Source organism: Bufo bufo, chromosome 1 (assembly GCF_905171765.1).
Source record: "Bufo bufo chromosome 1, aBufBuf1.1, whole genome shotgun sequence".
Taxonomy (NCBI): domain Eukaryota; kingdom Metazoa; phylum Chordata; class Amphibia; order Anura; family Bufonidae; genus Bufo; species Bufo bufo.
Window position 1 is genome coordinate 510,593,664 of NC_053389.1, and position 22,875 is coordinate 510,616,538.

Here is a 22,875-nt window from a genome sequence, read left to right on the forward strand (position 1 = left end):
ACAAAAAGGGGTCATTTATGAACAGATATATGCCACTTTTGTGGCATATATCTGGTGCAGATTCTGTCGCATGCCATGTTTCTGCAGAATCTGCAACTTCTTCCCTAATCACGTCATGTCTAAAGAAGGGTGTGTGGCCTGGGTGGGGAAGGGGGATGCTGGCAGGCCCGTCTCATTTATCATTTTCTACGCCTAGTTTAGACGTAGAAAATGGTCTAAATGTAAGACAGCAAGGAAGCTGGCTTACATTTAGAATCAGCGGTAGATAGGCTGAAGTTATGTAGAGACTGGCACCATTACATAACTTCTGCGATACAATGCCAGTGCAGGGGTTTATTAAGACTGGCATCTAAAATGTCTGTCTTAATAAATGTGCCCCAAAGTGTTTATTCATTTATTCATTCATTTAGACACTGGCAAAGATAAGTTTTATGTTTTGGGTCTGTAACTTATGGAGAAAAAAATGCATATATTTGTGAAGTAAATAAGTTCTCTATCAAGTTTCTGGTATTCCTCTTCATTTTAATGGCATTTAACCTCTTCCCGACCAGCGCCATAATAGTACGGCGCAGCTGGACGTGACTAGCCTTCCAGCGCCATACTATTACGATCAGCGTCAGGGTTCCGGTAGTCACTGATAGGCGGACCCCTGCTGTATGCGCCGGTATTGGTGAAAACACAGATGCTGGCGCATTAACCCTTGATGTGCTGCGGTCAGCGGTGAACGCGGCACATGCGATGTGTGGAGAGGGAGAGAGCTTCCATAGGGTATCCGCGCTGCTGTGAGGGGGACCCGATGAAAGGGAAGGCAGCCCGATGCCTTCCTTAGGCATCGTGGCTGCCTTCCTGTAAGATCCAGCCCCCTGGATCTCACAGGAAGAAGGCTGCAAGTGTATTACAGTGATCAATACACTTACAGCCAATGCATCACAATACATAAGTATTGTGATGCATTGTAAAGGTGATCAGACCCCAAAAGATGAAGTCACAGAGTGGGACAAAAAAAAAGTGAAAAAAAAAGTGAAAAAAAAATAAAGTTTCAAGTAAAAGTTTTTTAAAAAAATAGGCAAAAAAAAGAAAAGTAGACATATTAGGTATCGCCTCGTCCATATTGACCAGCTCTATAAAACTAGCACATGACCTAACCCCTCAGGTGAACACCGTAAAAAAATAAAAATAAAACTTGTGCTAAAAAAAAAATCTTTTTGTCACCTTACATCACTAAAAGTGCAACACCAAGTGATCAAAAAGCGTATACCCCCAAAATAGTACCAATCTAACCTTCATCTCATCCGGCAAAAAATTAGCCCCTACCTAAGACAATCACCCCAAAAATAAAAAATAACTATAGCTCTCAGACTATGGAGACACTAAAACATTATTTTTTTGTTTCATTTTATTGTGTTAAATGTAAAAAAAAAAGTTAGGTATCGTCACATCCGTAACAACCTGCTCTATAAAAATACCACATGATCTAACCCCTCAGATGAACACCGTAAAAAAGATAAAATAAAAAAGCCATTTTTTGTCATCTTACATCACAAAAAATGTAATAGCAAGCGATCAAAAAGTCATATGCACCCCAAAATAGTGCCAATCAAACCGTCATCTCATCCCGCAAAAATTATACTTTACCTAAGACAATCGCCCAGACTGGCTCTCAGACTATGGAGACACTAAAACATAATTTTTTTTGTTTCAAAAATATTGTGCAAACATTAAATAAATAAAAAAGTACATATTAGGTATTGCCACGTCCATAATGACCTGCTCTATAAAAATATCACATGACCTAACCCCTCAGGTGATCACGGTAAAAAAAAAAAAAAAAAACTGTGTCAAAAATACATTTTTTGTCACCTTACATCACAAAAAGTGTTATAGCAAGCGATCAAAAAGTCATACGCACCCCAAAATCATACCAATCATTTCATCCCTCAAAAAATGAGATCCTACCTAAGACAATCACCCAAAATATAAAAAAACTAAAACATGATTTTTTTTGTTTCAAAAATGCTGTTATTGTGTAAAACTTAAATAAATAAATAAATAAAAGTATACATATTAGGTATCGCCATGTCCGTAAGAACCTGCTGTATAAACATATCACATGACCTAACCCCTCAGATGAACACCATAAAAAAAACAAATAAAAAGTGTGCAAGAAAAGCAATTTTTTATTACCTTACATCACAAAAAGTGTAATACCAAGCGATTAAAAAGTCATATGCTTGATAAAATAGTACCAATCAAACCGTCATCTCATACTGAAAAAATATTTGCCCCTACATAAGACAGTCGCCCAAAATTTTATTTTTTTAATTATGGCTTTCAGAATATGGAGACACTAAAAATGTATTTCCAAAATGCTTTATTATGTATAACTGAAACAAACAACCAAAAATACCATATTTGATATTGTCGTGGCCGTAACAACTTGCTCTATAAAAATACCACATGATCTAACTTGTCAGATGAACACTGTAACAGAACAGCAATTTTTTGTTACCTTGCCTCACAAAAAGTGTAATATAGAACAACCAAAAATTATATGTACCCTAAAATAGTACCAAAAAAACTGTCACCTTATCCCGTAGTTTCCAAAATGGGGTCATGTGACATGGCAGCTTAAAATTATCACAGTGAAATCTGCATTCCAAAAACCATATGGCGTTCCTTTCCTTCTGCGCCCTGCCGTGTACCCGTGCAGCAGTTTATGACCAGATATGGGGTGTTTCTGTAAACTACAGGATCAGGGCAATAAATAATGAGTATTGATTGGCTGTTAATCCTTGCTTTGTTAGTGGGAAAAAAATGGATTAAAATGGAAAATCTGCCAAAAAAGTGAAATTCTGAAATTTCATCTTCGTGTTCTATTAGCAAAGTTTGTAAAATCAGTTTTCAATACCTTGAGGGGTGTATTTTTTAAAATGGGGTCATTTTTTGGGTGGTTTCTATTATGTTAGCCTCACAAAGTGACTTCAGACCTGAACTGGTCCTTAAAAAGTGGGTTTTGGAAATTTTCGGAAAAATTTCAAGATTTGTTTCTAAACTTCTAAGCCTTCTAAAGTCCCCAAAAAATAAAATGGCATTCACAAAATAATCCAAACATGAAGTAGACATATGTGAAATGTAAAGTAATAACTATTTTTGGAGGTAGTACTATCTATTATAAAAGTAGAGAAATAGAAATTTTGAAATTTGCCAATTTTTTCAAATTTTTGGGTAAATTTGGTATTTTTTTAATAAATAAAAATGAAATTTTTTGACTCAATGTTACCACTGTCATAAAGTACAATATGAGACGAAAAAACAATCTCAGAATAGCCTGGATAAGTAAAAGCCTTATTACCACATAAAGTGACACATGTCGGATTTGCGAATATGGCCTGGGCAGTAAGGTGAAAACTGGCCCGGGGTAGAAAGGGTTAAGACAATACAATAGACGAATTACGGTATAAGCATTACTCACCCCACTGATCCCTTGTTGTTGTTTCTGTACTGCTGCTGTTCTGGTCCCTGCTGCTCTCTACTTTCATACGCAACTCCACATACAGGAAGTGGCTGGAAAAGATCACTCAGCTCACTCAGATCACTGGCCAAAAAGATGAACTTTCTCATGAAGTGATTGGCTGAGTACTCATTTCTAACTATTTCCAGTGTGTTGAGCTGTGGGAACTGATGACAGCATAGTGTAGAGACAAACAGCTGATTTCCTGTGATGGCATTCAGTAGTCTTTGAGTACTGACCTGCCTAAGCTCAAAGCATGCACCAGCACTGTGAGAGAGAGTCCAATGCCACATGCTACCCCCACCTCCAGACGACAATTGATGTTTTCTTTTCTATGCACAAGTAGACCAAAAACTGTCAATCGTCATTTAGAGGGTGAGGGCAGCATGTTCCTTCGGATTCATTTCTCTCTTGTAGTGCTCATATTTGCATAAGCGCAGACTTTAGCAGGTCAGTACCCTTAAAAGCGCTGAATGCCATCACAGGAGTGACAGAGCACTAAAATTAGGTCAGTCACAACAGTAGTCAGTATGGACGGCATAAGGGAGCTGACAGGTTTCCTTTAACTGGGTTGGTACATGACTGTGCTACCCCTCAGGTTCTGTACTAGGTCTAATACAGTTGGAATTGTGTTTGGTATTTTTTGTGGACCAGTTTTTAGCATCCATTTGTTCTTGTTATAATCTTAAAATGATAAGAAATATAGATATATTAGGGTGAGGCTGTGAAATGTAATGTATTCATTTATCCCTTCTGTCTAAGGTGATTTTCCAATTTTGTCTTTTTTGTTTTTTACTCCCTGCCTTCCCAGAGCCCTTTATTATTTTTCTATTCATACAGCCATATGAGGGCTGATTTCTTGCAGGACAAGTTGTACTTCCTAATGGTACCATTACAATGTAGTGGGAAACTGGAAAAAAAAAATCAAAATAAGTTGGTATTAGAAACAAACACAATTCTGCCACCGTTTTATGCATTTTGTTTTTAGGGGTTCCCTATGCAGTAAAACTGACATGTCAACTTCATTCTGGGGGTCAATACGATTACAGCAATACCACATTTATATAGTTCTAGTGTCAGGGCTAATTTTTTTAGTGGGTTGATCTGTAGTTTTTATTGATTTTGGAGTGTTTTACTTTTTTATTGCTTTATAGTCATTTTTTTGGAGGTGAAACAATGAAAAACCGCCAAATTGTCCATTTAGATTTTTTTTCTTTATGGCATTCACTGAATAGGATAAACGCATATTTTATATTTTTAGATATTGGCGTTTTGGGATGTGGTGGTGCAAATGATCACAATTTTTTTTGTTTATTTTTTAATTGGGAAAGGGGGTTTGAATGTTTATATTTTTTCATACTTCAATTTTTTTTTTTTACCTTTTTAACCCCTTTCCAACTACCCCACATAAATTTATGTTTGCAGTCAGACAGTTAAAAAGGTTGCCCGCATGCAAGCGAAGCGGGTGCCCTAGCCACCGGGTGCCTGCTGTTTTAAATACCAAGCACCTAGGACTAATGTATGCAATCAACAAGAACGTTGATCAAATACATTTAACCCCCCCCCAGATGCCATAGTCAAATGTGACCATGGCATCTGGGAAGTTAAAGACTGGAAGCGTGCGCTCCCGGACGTGCTAAGGAGAATTGGAGTCCATGAAAGAAGCAATCTAATGATTGTTTGATATAGTTCCCTAGGGAACTATTAAAAAGTGTAATAGAAAGAATAAAAAAGAAAAAAAACCTTTACCCAAAATTAAAATATAAATACATAAATAATTTTAAAAATTAACATCATGGGTATCACCGCATGTGAAAATGCTCATACTATTAAAATAATTATTAATAATTTATCCCATTCAGTAAAACGGAACAAAGGCAAAATGACCAATTCGAAGTTTTTGGTTACTTTACCTCCTACAGAAAATTAAATAAAAAGTGATCAAAATGTCATACACACCCCAGAATGGTAAATTGAAAAGTACAGATTGTCCCTCAAAAATAAGAGCTCTCAGACAGCTTTGTACACCTAAAAATAAAAAAGTTATGGGGGTCAGAATTTTGCAAAGGAAAAAATTGTTTTTCCAAATTTAAATTTTTTTTCAGTATTAAAATGCAAAAAAACTATACATATGTGGTATTGTTGAAATCGTAGTAACCCAGAGAATAAAAATAACAGGTCAGTTTTACAGCATAGGAACTGGTGTAAAAAAAAATAAACATAAAACGGTAGTGGAATGGTGTTTTTTTGTTATAATTCCACCCCATTCGGAATTCCCACCACAATGTATGCAATCGTAAATGGTGCCATTAGAAAGTACGTCTTGTCCTGCAAAAAACAAGCCCCCGTACGGCTACGTCAATGACAAAATAAAAAAAGTTATGGCTTTAGGAGGGCTAGGAGTAAAAAATAAAAATGGAAAAAAATGGAAAATCACCCGGTCTTGAAAGGTTTAAAGTCCCCTTAGGGGACATTAACATGAAATCATTAGATCACTTCCCCTATAGACTGCATTTATTTAGGAATGCAGCCTATGGGATATTTAATCTATTCCTATGGAGCACTGCCACCTGCAGTCCTCCATAGGAATAAACCAACAAATAGCTTCCCCAATCTCAGCATGGGGAAGGAGGCCTTTCGAACCACAAGAGCACAGCGCTCCCGGGGAAAGCCCCCTCAGCTGCAGGTCACAATTATCACCAACTGCAGACATTAGCCCCGGGTGTCTGCTGGTTGTGAAGGGGTTGTCTAGCCTTTTTAAAGTGATGGCCTATCCTCAGGATAGACTGCCCACTATAATGATGATAGTTCAGTGCAGCTCAGGTGATGACTTCTGGCGAACACAGAACAGCTGATCGGCAGGGGTATGGGGTGCCTGACCCCCGATGATCAGCTAGTAATCCTGGGGATAGGCCATCATTTAAAATAGGCTGGACAACCATTTTAAGCACATACATCTCACAGATTGTCATAAACGTTCAATCCATGCTTGTTCAATAGGCAGATCAATCTACCCAGAGGAAAATGGCAATGAAAGTATTACAAGCTTTTTGTGTTTTCAGACTGCATTAAAGCAGAAGTTAAATATTTATTAGCATTAAATGCATGTGACCTTCTGACCACAGAGAACAGCATGGCATCTAAAATATCACAGTCACACAACCTTGTTAGACACACAGTCACATCCACCTCATCTATTATTTAAATCATCTGTTCTGCAGTGGATATAATTGGTGTTGTAAAACTGGAGTAAAAGCAAGACTACCAGCTCTAGGCTTGATGAAGAAAATGAAATCCATAACAACACATGCAATATTTGTTCCTCCTTATCCAAATTGTTCTGAAAGGTGTAATTGATTAGTTGCTATGGAATTTGTTTCTTCTATACAACTCCAGTCATACTCTAATCTGTCGTCCTCTCTAGTCCTGTCAAGTTATATACAGGCAGGGGTATTTTAATTATTTCCCGTCATAAGCAATTTTCATTTGTTTGTCTTCATTTTTTCTCCCTGCTTTTCAAAAGCCTTAAAGTTTTATTTTTCTGATCACATAGCCTTGTGAGGGGCTATTTTTTTGCAAGGCAATTTGTACTTTTTAATGGCACCATTTAATATTCCATATGATATATTGGAAAGCTAGAAAAAAAACTGGTTGAATTGGAAAAAGTGCAGTTGTGCCATTTTTTTATGGCCTTTGTTTACTGTACAGTGAGTGGCAGATGATCTTTAATTAATTTTGTTTTGTTTTAGATGTTTCAATTTTTTTTTCTTTTTTGAATTTTTTTTTTAGTCCCTGTAAGGAACTTGAATATGTAATCATGAGATCGCTTATACCATAGACTACAATGGCTTACCATTGCAGTCCTTTAAGAGCCTGAGGACTAAATAGGCTTTTGGCAGGTCTGGGAGGAGTCACAAGGCTCTCAGATGCCATAGCAAACAAATGATTCCCACAATCTCAGGGCTGGGGACACTCATTTACTGGGGGCAGCTTGCACCGGGTAAATGACCACTGATCAGAGTTGCCTCTGATTGCAGTCACTGCTAACGGCTGTCTGATGTGTAACACAGCAGTCACCCGCTGGCTATGGTACCTGCTCAGCTGCTTTGAGGGTGCCATTTTTATAGACCTGACATCTGCTCTGCGCATATGGCAAAGGTCTGGAAGTGGTTAAAGAGGGGTTTCTAAGTGTGTTGGTGCCCATGGTTGATATTGGAAAATCCCCCCTCCCCATTATAAAAATATCCACTAATTTATAGATAATTATATTAGTAACTCTGACAGCTAATGTTTCTGTTTGTTTGGATGGTACAGCAGGTCTCATCTGAGACATTCATAGCATATCCAAGGGATCTGATAAATAGGGTTCCCACCTCTGGGACTCACACCTATCTCTATAATGGGGTTTCCCCGAATCGCATTCCACATCACCCTGATCATTTGTAGGTCAGACAAATGTATTTTTACACTGGTAAAGAGTGTTTTGCCGTTCCAATTGTGGGATTGGTATTGATATATGGTTCATAGACTTGGACTGTGAAGCTACAGTTATGGCTTTGATGGGCTTTATGTACATAATAGCAGGAATAACAACTTTGATCAAATAAACCAGAGTAATGCACCTGATTTTAAGGGAATTTTTTTAAACTCCCACACATACATACTGAGTGAGAATTGCCATACAAGTGCTGTATTGTGTAGGTTGTTTGTATAAAAAATCAACTACTGCCCATGAAAATAAAAATCCATGATGTTCTACCATGATGTTCTTGTATCAATAAGTCAAGAAGTCTTTAAATGGGTGAAGAGATACCAGTTAGATGGAAACCTGCAGTGTTGATATCTGACATGAGAAATGTTAAGAATATGCTTACTATTTTTTATATTTTTTGATTTGTACATATTAGAAAGGCAGATTCATTTCTTATTCATTTAACGTGATAAACTTACCATCCTAAAATGAGATACACAAGTTTTGAATGCTTAGTTTAAGAATCGTTAAAGTAGCCCTTCTTCTGACCTATCATTAATTACAAGAATAATAATGGCATTAATGGTATCTGACATATATTTAAGACTATATCTACCTTTTTGATTCGCTCAATATATAGAATGTAAAATGAAAAATCAACGTTGCATTTAGACAGTTTAGTTCTATGGCTATGAGTATGGATGAGCGAATCGACTTCGGATGAAACATCCGAAGTCGATTCGCATAAAAGTTTGTTTCAATACTCGAGTTTTTTACAGTCTCAATCAATTTCTTAAGTTATTATGTAAAGTCTCGCAAGACTTCGAGAAGTAATAACTTCAGCTCAATACATTCTAATACTGTATGGAGAGCTCACTCCGTACAGTATTGAAAGTTTTATGTGAATCGACTTCAGATATTTCATCCTAAGTCGATTTTTTCATCCCTAGCTATGAGCCTCCATGGTAACAGACAACAAATAAACTCTGCGTAGTCTGATTCTACAGTCATATTCCCTTATACCTATCCTCTGCTTTTGGCTGTAGGGGGCAGATAGCAGAAAGCATGAGACTGCAGGACTATACTACAATCTGTTTGGTACCAGTTACCATGCACATGAATAAACGGCACAGAAACAGCATAGACAAATTGGGAGACTTTTAAGTAAGACCTGTTGAAAAGTGTCCTCCTTTCCTATTAGATTTTCTGCTACAATAAAAAACAAATGGTTGGAACGGTATATAGAGCCTTTAATTCTGTGGCTCTTGCCTTCAAAAACCAGTTAGCAATTCTGTAATCTTCCATTGGTATCTACTGTAAATTACATTCTACTGCATATTTAGAGCTGAAAAATAATAGCTGTAAATTAAAAGTTATTTATTCACGCAACTTTTTCCATTACATTCCTTTCTCTATATTCTTGCCTTGCTCTGGCTAGCAATGTTTTTCAACATTTGGTTGAAAAGGGGAACTCCACCTTATTAAATATTCTGACCTATCTAATACACTTGCATGTGCCATTTGTGATATCTATCAGATTGGATCCCTTAAATTCTAAAATCAAAGAGAATTTGGTGGTAAATAGGTTCCTAAACCCTATCAGAGATGCAGAGAAGTTTGATATTGTATGTCAATGTGTTAAGGGTGACTCCTCTTTAATGTATAAAGTCTATTTCCAGTTATCCATTCATGCTTTCTTAAAGGATTTTTCTCCTGAGGATAGGCCATCAATATCTGATTCTTGGGGGCTTGACATCACACTCCCCTGCTGATCAGATGTTCTGCAGTAGCTCCAGTCCATTTCTGTAGTGGATGGAGATGGTCCCATTTACTTTAGTTGGAGCAGAGCTGCAGTAACTAGCTCAGTCTACTACAGAAATGAATGAAGATGTGTAGTTCTGGTGATGACTTCCGGCACTGGAGATAATGCAGCTACTGCAGAACAGCTGATAAGAAGGGGTGGAGGAAGTTGGACCACTGCCAATTAGATAGGACCACTGCCAAATACTGGAAAACCTTTTTAAATTGTATGACTTATTAAGAGGTTACTGAAAGAACATAATAGTTCCCACTTATCCAACACTTAAGGGGGTTTCTGTCTTTGCTCCATACACATTTTTAGACCAAAGGGTCATCATAGTTGGACTAAGTGTAACCAGGTATTACCTAGTTGCTGTAATTCTTGGGTCCCAATGCAAAATCTTCAACAAAGACCGCAACTACCATGAGCCATTCCTAACACTTACATCTTCTTGGCATAGTTACAACTACTACTGATTGACCTTCTACATGTACTGCATGCAATTTTACAGCAGCAGCCTGCCTTTGGCCTTGCAAATAATATATATGATTCATATATATGATCTTTGAGGGACCTTTACTTGTCATGATCACCACTGGGGCTACATTTGCAGAGGGTTGAACCCTCACTGGACAACCTATTTATCTTAAATAAAAAAAATAACAGCAGCAAATGTTTTAAAATAACAAAAAAACAACAGTCACTACAATCTTCCACCAATCCAGGGCAGACACTCCGGTGGTCCCCCCAGTCTTTGTTTAAAGTGGTTGGACCATTAAAGCTGAAGCTTCTACTTGACTGCAATGGTTACAGTTCAGCTGTTCTACTGGAGTCATGGCTCCCATTGTTGAGCAGTGATGGCAGTGGTATGGCCTGTGACTGCTGAGGTCACTGTTTGGCTGCAGTGGTCAAGTTCTAACCACTTGTATACAAAGACGACCAGAGCCTTTGCGCAGGTTTGGGAAGGGGTGTTGGGGTATTGCTTTTTATTATTTTATAACTTTTGCTATTAAACCCTATTATAATTTAGATAAAACTTTCATTAAATCTATACTATCTCCCTTGCCTGAGCTTTGATGACCCGTTCAAGCAGCTGATTGCCGGGGTGCTGAGAGTCAAAATCCTACCAGTCCTGAGGATAGGGCATCAATCTTCCAATCCTGGAAAACCCATTAAGCTTGGAAAAGGCTTGAGTCTTGAACTTATAGGTCTATTTATCCCTTGAGTGATGAGACCCAATGAATGTGTTTGGTACCGTTTTGTAAGTAAATATTACATACATTTTACTCCTCTCCTTTTTAGGTTAGGCACATTTTGACAATAAGATATACATAAATCCAAAAGAAGGAGACACCAGCACTAGGTAAAGTATTCAAAGTATGGTGAATGAAATCCAGACCTTGATCAAATAGTCCCAAATAGCATGTAGAAGTGTTTTTAGCACACCGGGGATGTGAAAAAAAATTGTAGATTCAATCCTCTGTATCCATAAAAACACGTTTCAGCTCCAGGTGGGAGTTGAAATGTTGCTTTTTTTAATACAGAGGAATAAATCTACTATTTGTTCACATCTCTGGAGTGCTGAAAACAGTTCTACATTTTATATATATATATATATATATATATATATATATATTAAACTGCTCTTTTTTGGCAATTGATAAACCTTTACGTAACAGTTCTAGGTGATTTATATCTCCAAATTGCTCGGGCACTTAGGAAGCTGTGTTCAGTACTAATGTATCCCCTTACTCTGATGATCTACAAAGTAAAAGTGCCTGCAGTTTGTTTGAACTTATTCTAATACATGGCTTTTTACATGGTTGTTTGTCTGGGATATGATACTGCAGATAATGTGAGTGCTGCAGACTATGTTTAACAAGAGCTATGGTTTATATGGTTCTTACTTCAATTATTGTACTCAAGGGGAAGATTATAATGGAGTTCCCTAAGTAATCATTACTACAACCTCCAGGAAGTTACAGTTTTAATACAGTGAATAAATTGAATTAAGGTAAGCTAATAAAACCCTGTAAATGTATACAATGCATAGTTTTGAAATTTTTCTAGATTTTCATGGAACAGCAATGTAGAACATTATGACATCTATCTATTGACATCTAGATATATGTCATTCAGTCATATCTATCTACAGTTGAAACCAGAAGTTTACATACACTATATAAAAAGACACATATGCATGTTTTTCTTAATATCTGACATGAAATCCGAATAAATCTTTCCTGCTTTTAGTCAATTAGAATTACCATAATTATTATTATTTGCCAAATGCCAGAATAATGAGAGAGAGAGAGAGAAAGAGAGAGAGAGAGAGAATGTTTTAAGGCATGTTTATTACTTTCTGCAATGTCAAAAGTTTACATACACTAAGATTACTATGCCTTTAAAGGGTAACTGTCATATATTTTTTTTATTTGCTAGTTTATCAGAGCTAGGCATGTATACCTGAGTTAGTCTGTCAATGATTGTCAATAGATCTGTAATTGCCTTATAATAATGTCCTCTGTCCCTTTCCAGTGCTCCCTTAAAAGACCGTTGCTAGGGTTTGTCTGTCTCTGGCTAAGAAGACAGGAAGACGGAGGGGCGGTCCTTCACACTGCATGACTGTATTAGGCTTCAGAGTGAGGAGGCGTGTCTCAGTAATCCAATCTGATTGGCTGGCAGGGAGCTGCTGGCTACAGCAAGTGTGTATGGGAAGTGAGGGAAAGCAGTTTTGGTCTCTGAGAACTGGCGAAGGAGCCATCTTGATAAGGTCCTCATATTGTAAATGTTTAAACAGCCGTAACTAAGGGGAAAACTCAAGGAAAACAGTGGTATGTGAAGAAACTAAATGATTGCTTTATGAATAATTCTGCTGCAGCAGTAACATATGCTAAAATAGATTTTTTGATGAAAACATAACTACCCTTTAAACAATTCTGGACTGCCCATAAGATGATGTCATGTGTTTGGAAGCTTCTGTTAGGCTTGTTGGCAACATCTGATTTAATTAGAGACACACCTGTGGGTGTATTTAAATGCACACCTGAAACACACTGCTTCTTTGTGTAGCATCATGGGAAAGTCTAAAGAAATCAGGAAATCAGGAAGAGAATTGTGAACTTAAACAAGTCTGGCTCAACCTTGGGTGCAATTTCAAGATACCTGAAGGTGCCTCATTCAGCTGCACCAACAATTATACGCAAGTACAAACAAGATGGGAATGTCCAGCCATCATACCGATCAGGAAGGAGACGGGTTCTGTGTCCCAGAGATGAACGCGCTTTGGTCCGACATGTGCATATCAACCCAAGAACAAAAGCAAAAGACCTTGTGAAGATGTTGGCAGAAACTTGTAAGATTGTGCCAATATCCACAGTGAAACTAGTACTGTATCAACATGGGCTGAAAGGCCACTCTGCCAGGAAGAAGCCATTACTCCAAAAGAAACATAAAAAAGCCAGATTAATGTGCAAATGCACATAGGAACAAAGACCTACATTTTTGGAGACATGTCCTGTGGTCTGACAAAACTAAAATTGAACTTTTTGTCCATAATGACCATCGTTAAGTTTAGAGGAAAAAAGGAGAAGCTTGGAAGCCTAAGAATATCATCCCAACTGTGAAACACGGGGGTGGCAGCATCATGTTGTGGGGTTGTTTTGCTGAAAAAGGGACTGGTGCACTTCACAAAATAGATGGCATCATGAGGAAAGAAGATTACGTGGAAATACTGAAGCAACATCTCAAGACATCAGCCAGGAAGTTAAAGTTTGGGCAGAAATGTGTCTTCCAAATAGACAATGACCCGAAGCATACTGCCAAACTGGTTACAAAGTGGCTTAAGGATAACAAAGTCAATGTTTTGGAGTGGCCATCAAAAAACCCTGCTCTCGATCCCATTGAAAATTTTTGGGCAAAACTGAAAAGGCAGGTGCAAGCAAGGCGACCAACAAACATGGCTTAGTTACACCAGTTTTGTCAGGAGGAATGGGCCCAATTTCCGACCAACTATTATGAGAAGCTTATGGAAGGTTATCCAAAACGTTTGACCCAAGTCATACAGTTTAAGGGCAATGGTACCAAATATTAATGAAATGTATGTAAACTCTTAACTTTGCAGAAAGTAATAAAAAAGCCTTAAAACATTCTCTCTCTCTCTCATTATTCTGGCATTTGGCAAATAATAATAATTATGGTAATCCTAATTGACCAAAAGCAGGAAAGGTTCTGATTTCATGTAAGATATTGAGAAAAACATGCATATGTGTCTTTTTATATAGTGTATGTAAACTTCTGGTTTCAACTGTATCTATCTATCTATCTTTTTATTATCTATTTATCTATCTATCTATCTATCTATCTATCGATCCATTGCTATCTATCATCTATTTGAGTTACTAAGACTTCATTAATATTGTACAAGTATTTAGAAATGTGCTGTGCATGTCAACAAATAATCCGCAATTATAAAAAATATATATTAAAAGCATTACGTCAATACTGTTGTCCTTTTAATCAATTCAGACAGCATCTAAAATCACAAATCTCCCGATTTAAGGCACAACTGTAAAACACAACTTGAATTGCATACCACCATCAGCCCCAAAAATTATTTTGGACAGTGTACAGCAAAATAGCTCTAAAGTGTAAATAAAACTATACGTAGAGTCCATCAATCATACATTTACAGTTTATGAACATAACTAATAAGGGAAATCCGGAATCTCACACTCTCTCTAGTTCATGCCAGACCACTAAACAAAATAGAAAAAAAATAAGGTTAGTTGCCGAACTGGAAAAATGTAAAATTTTATTCCAGAAAAAATTAACAAGCTACACAGGAAAAGTTTGGCAAATGCAACTTTATATTTAAATTTCACACACATCTGTATCTTAAAGAATGAAAGACTCACAGACTATAATGTTTTTTCTAAAATACTAAAAAGTATATGTTTTATACAAGAAGGAAAAGAAAATGAAATAATTTAAACAACCAATACATCAAAATGTGCAGAAAGTATAAACAAGACTGTGCCTTCAGTAGAATATATGCTTCCCAAATGCTGCAAAATATAGTACTAAGGCTTCAGTCTCTCCAAGACAGCTCACTAAATATAAACATCCTTCACTGCCTCTGCTTCTTAGGGTGAACCAGAAAGGGGGCACATCGGAGGCTGATGTCACCCAGGTGATGTGCATACTGATTTTGGGAACAATAGGAGCTCAAAGAAAAAGGTGGTTCAAGTGTTCTTTCATGCACTCCCAAATCACCGACCAGGCTTACCGATTGGATAGGTTTATTCAAGGTTAAACAAAATGGAAGCTACTAGATAACCCTTTAAGGCAACATGTATTTATTCTGTATTATTATGAGTGCTCCATATGTAGATCCTTTAATACTGCAATTTGGAATAGTACGTTGCCAAACAGATTGATACCTAGGTTTTCTTTTCAACAAGACTTAACTCAAAATTTGCCAAATGAAAAGAAGAAGAAAAAAAAACAACACAGAATACATTGAAATGCGCATTTCACTGTTAAAGAAAACCTCTTTTTTTATAGAAAGAATATTTGAAAAAGTAGAATATAATTTTAACCAAAAATACTGCTTTGGAATGCTCCCCAAGACTGACTTACAAGGTAAGGGAATCCCTCAGTAAGATAATCCAGTAACGCATGGCACATCCTTTATCAGTTACAGTACTTTTCATTCCCATTTGTCAATCTTTGCAAAAGAAACCCAAACTGTATTAAATATTCAAAGAGTCTTCAAACTCTTAAAATCATGTTTATTAACACATTTACCTCAATTCAATTCAATTTATTAAGATGTCCAATGCTAACCTTTCTGGATGTTCTGGTTTATATGTGGTGATACACAGCATTCAGCAGTGGTTCCTAGCACCTGTCATTTGCAAGATTGAACCTCCAGCCACAGAAACACAAAGGAATCTGTGGTCGAGTCCCTTTGTTTCCAATTACAAACCTTCCCTGGTGGCCAGCAGGAACACTTTAGGATAAAATAGGATTACAGGTGCGCTATTGCAAAGTGTGCACAATGCTGCTGATGCTCCATTCTTGATCTTCTTCTCAAGACATGGCTACAGGCCACAATTGCTTAGCAGAGAAGGGTAGTGTTTCACAAGGCTAAAGATTTTGCAGATGCTCCCTCATATAACACAGTAAGGTTCCCTTGGTAACCTGGATTTTCTGCAGTAAAGAAGGGTTGTGCTGAAACAGCGCCTCAGCTCCCTGTTTGAGAAAATGCAGACAAAAGGATTGATTCCAGCTTGGGCAAAACTCATCCAGACAGCCGCTGTTAGAAATCCTCCTGGTACAACAGGACCTCTGGCAAAAACTCTCCAGTAACAAGCTACCAAATAGGGCCCCCACAAGGTCAGGAAAAGGAATGTCATAATATAGAACATTCTACTGATCCTTTTTTCCATTTTGAATTCATCTAAAACCAGCAGCCTTCTCCTGCCTGTGGTGTTCGCATTTTGCCTTATTCCAAGTAAGGTGGGCGGTGTGGGACCCCTTCCAAAGCCTGCAAGCCAGTTAGCTGCTGCTTGACCGCTGGCTCCAGGACCATGAAAAGTCCAATTCTGGCTTACTGCTGCTACAAACTGGACTGGCTTCATTTTCCTTCGGTCGTGAACAAAAAATATCAGCTTGAGGTAGACAAGCTGTGTGGCTAGAAGAATGAGAGCAAGGAGTAACATAAATCCCAAGGAATCGTTGGCCCTGAAGGAACGATGCTGAAACGTGCACTGGTCTTCCTCTCTAATAAAGGAGTAGGTGCCAACGTCAAGGACTGGCGGGAAGGCCATAGCTACAGATAAGGTCCACACCATGCAAATGACTGCCAAACAAGTCCAAAAAGTCAACCTTTTTGTATAAAACCGATGGTGGGCTATAGCTAAGTATCTGGTAACACTTATACAGAATAACATGAATGCGGTGTGAAAACAGGACAAGACCCCAAGAAATGCAATCACTTTGCAAGTAAGATTCCCATAAGTCCATGTCGAGCCATTCTTCACGGAGGTGAACACAAATGGAAAACAAATAGCGGATCTCAGGATATCTGAGCAGCACAGATCCAACAGGAAGTAGTAAGGAGCTCTGTGTAAGGTCTTATCTTTAACAAGCAAAATGGAGATAAGAAGGTTACCCACCACACTGACTCCTATTATAAAGCCCAATGATGTTAGCTTTAAAAACGCTGTTAACGGAGACACATTTTGCAGAATGTTGTCGGCTGCATGGCTATCGTTCGCCATAGATGGAGGATATATATTATTGCTTCAGTCAAGTCTCATGGTCTATATACAAGGGCAAGCACAAGATAGATCCATACATTTTACTGCAAATGTAATCCACAAGAACAACTGAGCCGGTGTCTAGGCACAGATTCTGCTCTCTGCTTCTTCTGATGTGTCATGCTGTCAAGAGATCTGGAAAAAAAAAATAAGCTATCAGTTTTTGAAGCTAGCAAGAAATGATGTGAGAAGGTGCTAACCTAATGTTAATATATGGAGAATGGAAAAGTTACACTCGAGTACTATCGTTTGTTTTTAAGCTTTGCCTCAATAAAGCTTGTACCATGAGGGACGATGAAGAACAACACACTGTTATTCCATAAAGATACATATAGTTCTAGAAAATGAGACATAAATACATCCATAAGAATTTCAACTAACAAAGCTCTGCCGTCTAGATCTCTCAGATCTATTGTGTAGTAGATAAAGATCACACCCAAATAAATCATGCAGGATGCTTTATAGCTCATGCATCAATACCCCTGCCTATGGGCAATATACAGGAATGCCAGTTTCTTCCATCATCCTCCAAATGAACACAAACTGTTGGAAATCTCAGAAATCTCTCCAGCCCAGGCTTGCCTTGTATTCCTGGAGAAATCCACCCCACATCGGACAGGCAGGAGGCTATCCATTGCTTCTCGGTAGATGTGAGCATTTTCAGGCTGGAGCCATCTCTCTCCCCTTTCACTACACTGTATGATGCCACAGTGTAATCCAGAATAAAGAATACATGGGCTGATGTGAGGCAGACAGTGGAGGAAGAGCAGGCTCCATTATTTCTGTGAATCATTGCAACTGTTACTATGCTACTTTCAGATCTCAAAGGAGAAGGAAAATCTGGGAATTAATTCTGCATGGGGGTTTTGTTGGCCAGCTGTGCCTTTACTAGGGGTAAAATAGAAATCAGCTCACATATGGAGATGATAGATATGAGATAGATAGATAGATGACAAATAGAAGATAGATAGATAGAAGATAAATAGATAGTAGATAGATGATAGATAGAAGATAAATAGATAATAGATAGATAGATGACAAATAGAAGATAGATAGATAGATAGATAGATAGATAGATAGATAGATAGATAGATAGATAGATAGAAGATAGATGGATAGTAGGCAGACAGGAGGTAGGCAGATGGATAGATAGATAGATAGATAGATAGATAGATAGATAGATAGATAGATAGATAGATAGATAGTAGGCAGACAGGAGGTAGGCAGATGGATAGATAGATAGATAGATAGATAGATAGATAGATAGATAGAAGATAGGTAGATGACAAATAGAAGATAGATGAATAGTAGGCAGACAGGAGGTAGGCAGATAGATAGATAGATAGATAGATGGATGGATGGATGGATGGATAGTAGGTTGATAGGAGGTAGGCAGATGGATAGACACATGTATGATCTTGGCATGTATGTGATGAGCTGGCTGAGCAAGGCTTTCTCTGGGGCTTGATCATGGATGAATGTTGTGTATGGTCACAGAAAAGGTCCCTTTGTTAGGGGTTTTCCATTATCCCAGGAATGCAGCTCTCTTCCCGCAACATCCAGCCTCAGACATGTCATATGCACGGTATAACACAGCCACATCGCCCCTGTGTGCCCCTACTATGCCATTTATTAGGAAAAGCCCTGGCTATGTCTATATGTATGAACGATCACCTATTTGGCTGCATAGAATGACACTCACACCTTCTGGTCGTTAAGTGAAAGCAAAGGGTCCTACCTGTTGGTGCTATATATCCTGACAAGAGTATATTTTTCCGCTGGAGCTTCTTCTTTATATAAAATGCTGATTTGTATCCCCCCCCCCTTTAGATATCTTGCCCGACAATATAGTCAGTGGCTCGGACGGCGCATGCGCTGTGAGGCTCCTTGAGCTGCTCGCTTCATCCTCCCCTGTCGCAGCAGCACAGTCTCTCCCAGCAACAGCAGCAGTGGCGGCAGCAGCAGCAGTGGTAGCAGCAGTAGCCCACTGCTGTCTGAATGAGGCCGCGTCAGGCTGGCAGCTCCCAGTGCCTACCTGCTGCAGCTGCCAGCACATAGGCTCCTTCGCCCATCCCCAGTCCTCCAGTGAATGTGGAAAGCCCACTGCTTGTGTCCTGTCAGGCTGTGCAGCAGACCTGTGCGCTAATGCTTGGACACGGAGTTCAGCCTGCTAGCTAGGAAATAAAGGCAGCCATGTTCGTCAAATGTCACAGTATTGATCTGTTACATAAAATCCGGAGTGGAAACACCCAGAGTGATGCATTGGGTTTTTTTTTCTGTGGAGTTGAGTGGGAGGAGAATGATGAGCACATTGTTACTGGGAAGAAGATGGGAGCATTTGCATGCATCGCCTCAGCCAGGGTGGGAGCGTTTAAAGCAACGGATGGCGCGGCTTTTATTAACGCGACATTGCTCTCCCAGTCATACAGTGCGTTTTCTGTTTGCCTTCTGTTGTTTTGTTTCTCATTTTCCACACAAAAATCTGCTGCTTCGCCGTCCATTGCTTCCACCGTGAGAAGTTGCGTTTGACCAGCAGAGGACGCTGTTCTCATCACAACTGCAGAAGCTAATATTTCTTAATGGTAACTTTTGGTGATAGGGTCCACCCTGAGAGACAAAGGGAGACATGTTTACACAGCCCATGGGGTCACCAGAGGATCTGAGCAAACATTAACCACTTCCCGCCACGCTAACGCCGAAAGGCGTCATTTCTGCGGCGCTCCCAGGTCACACTAACGCCAATAGGCGTCATCTCGCGTGAGCCGAGATTTCCTGTGAACGCGCGCACACAGGCGCGCGCGCTCACAGGAACGGAAGGTAAGAGAGTTGATCTCCAGCCTGCCAGCGGCGATCGTTCGCTGGCAGGCTGGAGATGTGTTTTTTTTAACCCCTAACAGGTATATTAGACGCTGTTTTGATAACAGCGTCTAATATACCTGCTACCTGGTCCTCTGGTGGTCCCCTTTGTTTGGATCGACCACCAGAGGACACAGGTAGCTCAGTAAAGTAGCACCAAGCACCACTACACTACACTACACCCCCCCCCCCGTCACTTATTAACCCCTTATTAGCCCCTGATCACCCCATATAGACTCCCTGATTACCCCCCTGTCATTGATTACCCCCCTGTCATTGATTACCCCCCTGTAAAGCTCCATTCAGACGTCCGCATGATTTTTACGGATCCACTGATAGATGGATCGGATCCGCAAAACGCATCCGGACGTCTGAATGAAGCCTTACAGGGGCGTGATCAATGACTGTGGTGATCACCCCATATAGACTCCCTGATCACCCCCCTGTCATTGATTACACCCCTGTCATTGATCACCCCCCTGTAAAGCTCCATTCAGACGTCCGCATGATTTTTACGGATGCACTGATAGATGGATCCGATCCGCAAAACGCATCCGGACGTCTGAATGAAGCCTTACAGGGGCATGATCAATGACTGTGGTGATCACCCCATATAGACTCCCTGATCACCCCCCTGTAAAGCTCCATTCAGATGTCCGCATGATTTTTACGGATGCACTGATAGATGGATCCGATCCGCAAAACGCATCCGGACGTCTGAATGAAGCCTTACAGGGGCATGATCAATGACTGTGGTGATCACCCCATATAGACTCCCTGATCACCCCCCTGTAAAGCTCCATTCAGATGTCCGCATGATTTTTACGGATGCACTGATAGATGGATCGGATCCGCAAAACGCATCCGGACGTCTGAATGAAGCCTTACAGGGGCATGATCAATGACTGTGGTGATTACCCCCCTGTAAAGCTCCATTCAGATGTCCGCATGATTTTTACGGATGCACTGATAGATGGATCGGATCCGCAAAACGCATCCGGACGTCTGAATGAAGCCTTACAGGGGCGTGATCAATGACTGTGGTGATCACCCCATATAGACTCCCTGATCACCCCCCCTGTCATTGATTACCCCCCTGTCATTGATTACCCCCCTGTAAAGCTCCATTCAGACGTCCGCATGATTTTTACGGATGCACTGATAGATGGATCGGATCCGCAAAACGCATCCGGACGTCTGAATGAAGCCTTACAGGGGCGTGATCAATGACTGTGGTGATCACCCCATATAGACTCCCTGATCACCCCCCTGTAAAGCTCCATTCAGATGTCCGCATGATTTTTACGGATGCACTGATAGATGGATCCGATCCGCAAAACGCATCCGGACGTCTGAATGAAGCCTTACAGGGGCATGATCAATGACTGTGGTGATCACCCCATATAGACTCCCTGATCACCCCCCTGTAAAGCTCCATTCAGATGTCCGCATGATTTTTACGGATGCACTGATAGATGGATCGGATCCGCAAAACGCATCCGGACGTCTGAATGAAGCCTTACAGGGGCATGATCAATGACTGTGGTGATTACCCCCCTGTAAAGCTCCATTCAGATGTCCGCATGATTTTTACGGATGCACTGATAGATGGATCGGATCCGCAAAACGCATCCGGACGTCTGAATGAAGCCTTACAGGGGCGTGATCAATGACTGTGGTGATCACCCCATATAGACTCCCTGATCACCCCCCCTGTCATTGATTACCCCCCTGTCATTGATTACCCCCCTGTAAAGCTCCATTCAGACGTCCGCATGATTTTTACGGATGCACTGATAGATGGATCGGATCCGCAAAACGCATCCGGACGTCTGAATGAAGCCTTACAGGGGCGTGATCAATGACTGTGGTGATCACCCCATATAGACTCCCTGATCACCCCCCTGTCATTGATCACCCCCCCTGTCATTGATCACCCCCCTGTCATTGATCACCCCCCTGTCATTGATCACCCCCCTGTCATTGATCACCCCCCTGTAAGGCTCCATTCAGACATTTTTTTGGCCCAAGTTAGCGGAATTATTATTATTTTTTTCTTACAAAGTCTCATATTCCACTAACTTGTGTCAAAAAATAAAATCTCACATGAACTCACCATACCCCTCACGGAAACCAAATGCGTAAAATTTTTTAGACATTTATATTCCAGACTTCTTCTCACGCTTTAGGGCCCCTAGAATGCCAGGGCAGTATAAATACCCCACATGTGACCCCATTTCGGAAAGAAGACACCCCCAGGTATTCCGTGAGGGGCATATTGAGTCCATGAAAGATTGAAATTTTTGTCCCAAGTTAGCGGAACGGGAGACTTTGTGAGAAAAAAATTAAAAATATCAATTTCCGCTAACTTGTGCCAAAAAAAAAAAATTTCTATGAACTCGCCATGCCCCTCATTGAATACCTTGGGGTGTCTTCTTTCCAAAATGGGGTCACATGTGGGGTATTTATACTGCCCTGGCATTCTAGGGGCCCCAAAGCGTGAGAAGAAGTCTGGTATCCAAATGTCTAAAAATGCCCTCCTAAAAGGAATTTGGGCACCTTTGCGCATCTAGGCTGCAAAAAAGTGTCACACATCTGGTATCGCCGTACTCAGGAGAAGTTGGGGAATGTGTTTTGGGGTGTCATTTTACATATACCCATGCTGGGTGAGAGAAATATCTTGGTCAAATGCCAACTTTGTATAAAAAAATGGGAAAAGTTGTCTTTTGCCAAGATATTTCTCTCACCCAGCATGGGTATATGTAAAATGACACCCCAAAACACATTCCCCAACTTCTCCTGAATACGGCGATACCACATGTGTGACACTTTTTTGCAGCCTAGGTGGGCAAAGGGGCCCACATTCCAAAGAGCACCTTTAGGATTTCACAGGTCATTTACCTACTTACCA

The 22,875-nt window shown here is 39.8% G+C and overlaps 1 protein-coding gene across 1 annotated transcript; it reads right to left on the bottom strand.

Annotated features, from left to right (window-relative positions):
* Positions 1 to 14,813: 14,813 nt before the first annotated feature.
* GPR85 (G protein-coupled receptor 85) lies at positions 14,814 to 18,966 on the bottom strand. Its single transcript, XM_040411148.1, has 2 exons — positions 18,847 to 18,966; positions 14,814 to 17,243 (listed from the first exon to the last, which is right to left on the bottom strand). The coding sequence occupies exon 2, from the start codon at positions 17,067 to 17,069 to the stop codon at positions 15,957 to 15,959; it is 1,113 nt and encodes a 370-aa protein (XP_040267082.1). The 5' UTR covers positions 17,070 to 17,243; positions 18,847 to 18,966; the 3' UTR covers positions 14,814 to 15,956.
* Positions 18,967 to 22,875: the final 3,909 nt, after the last annotated feature.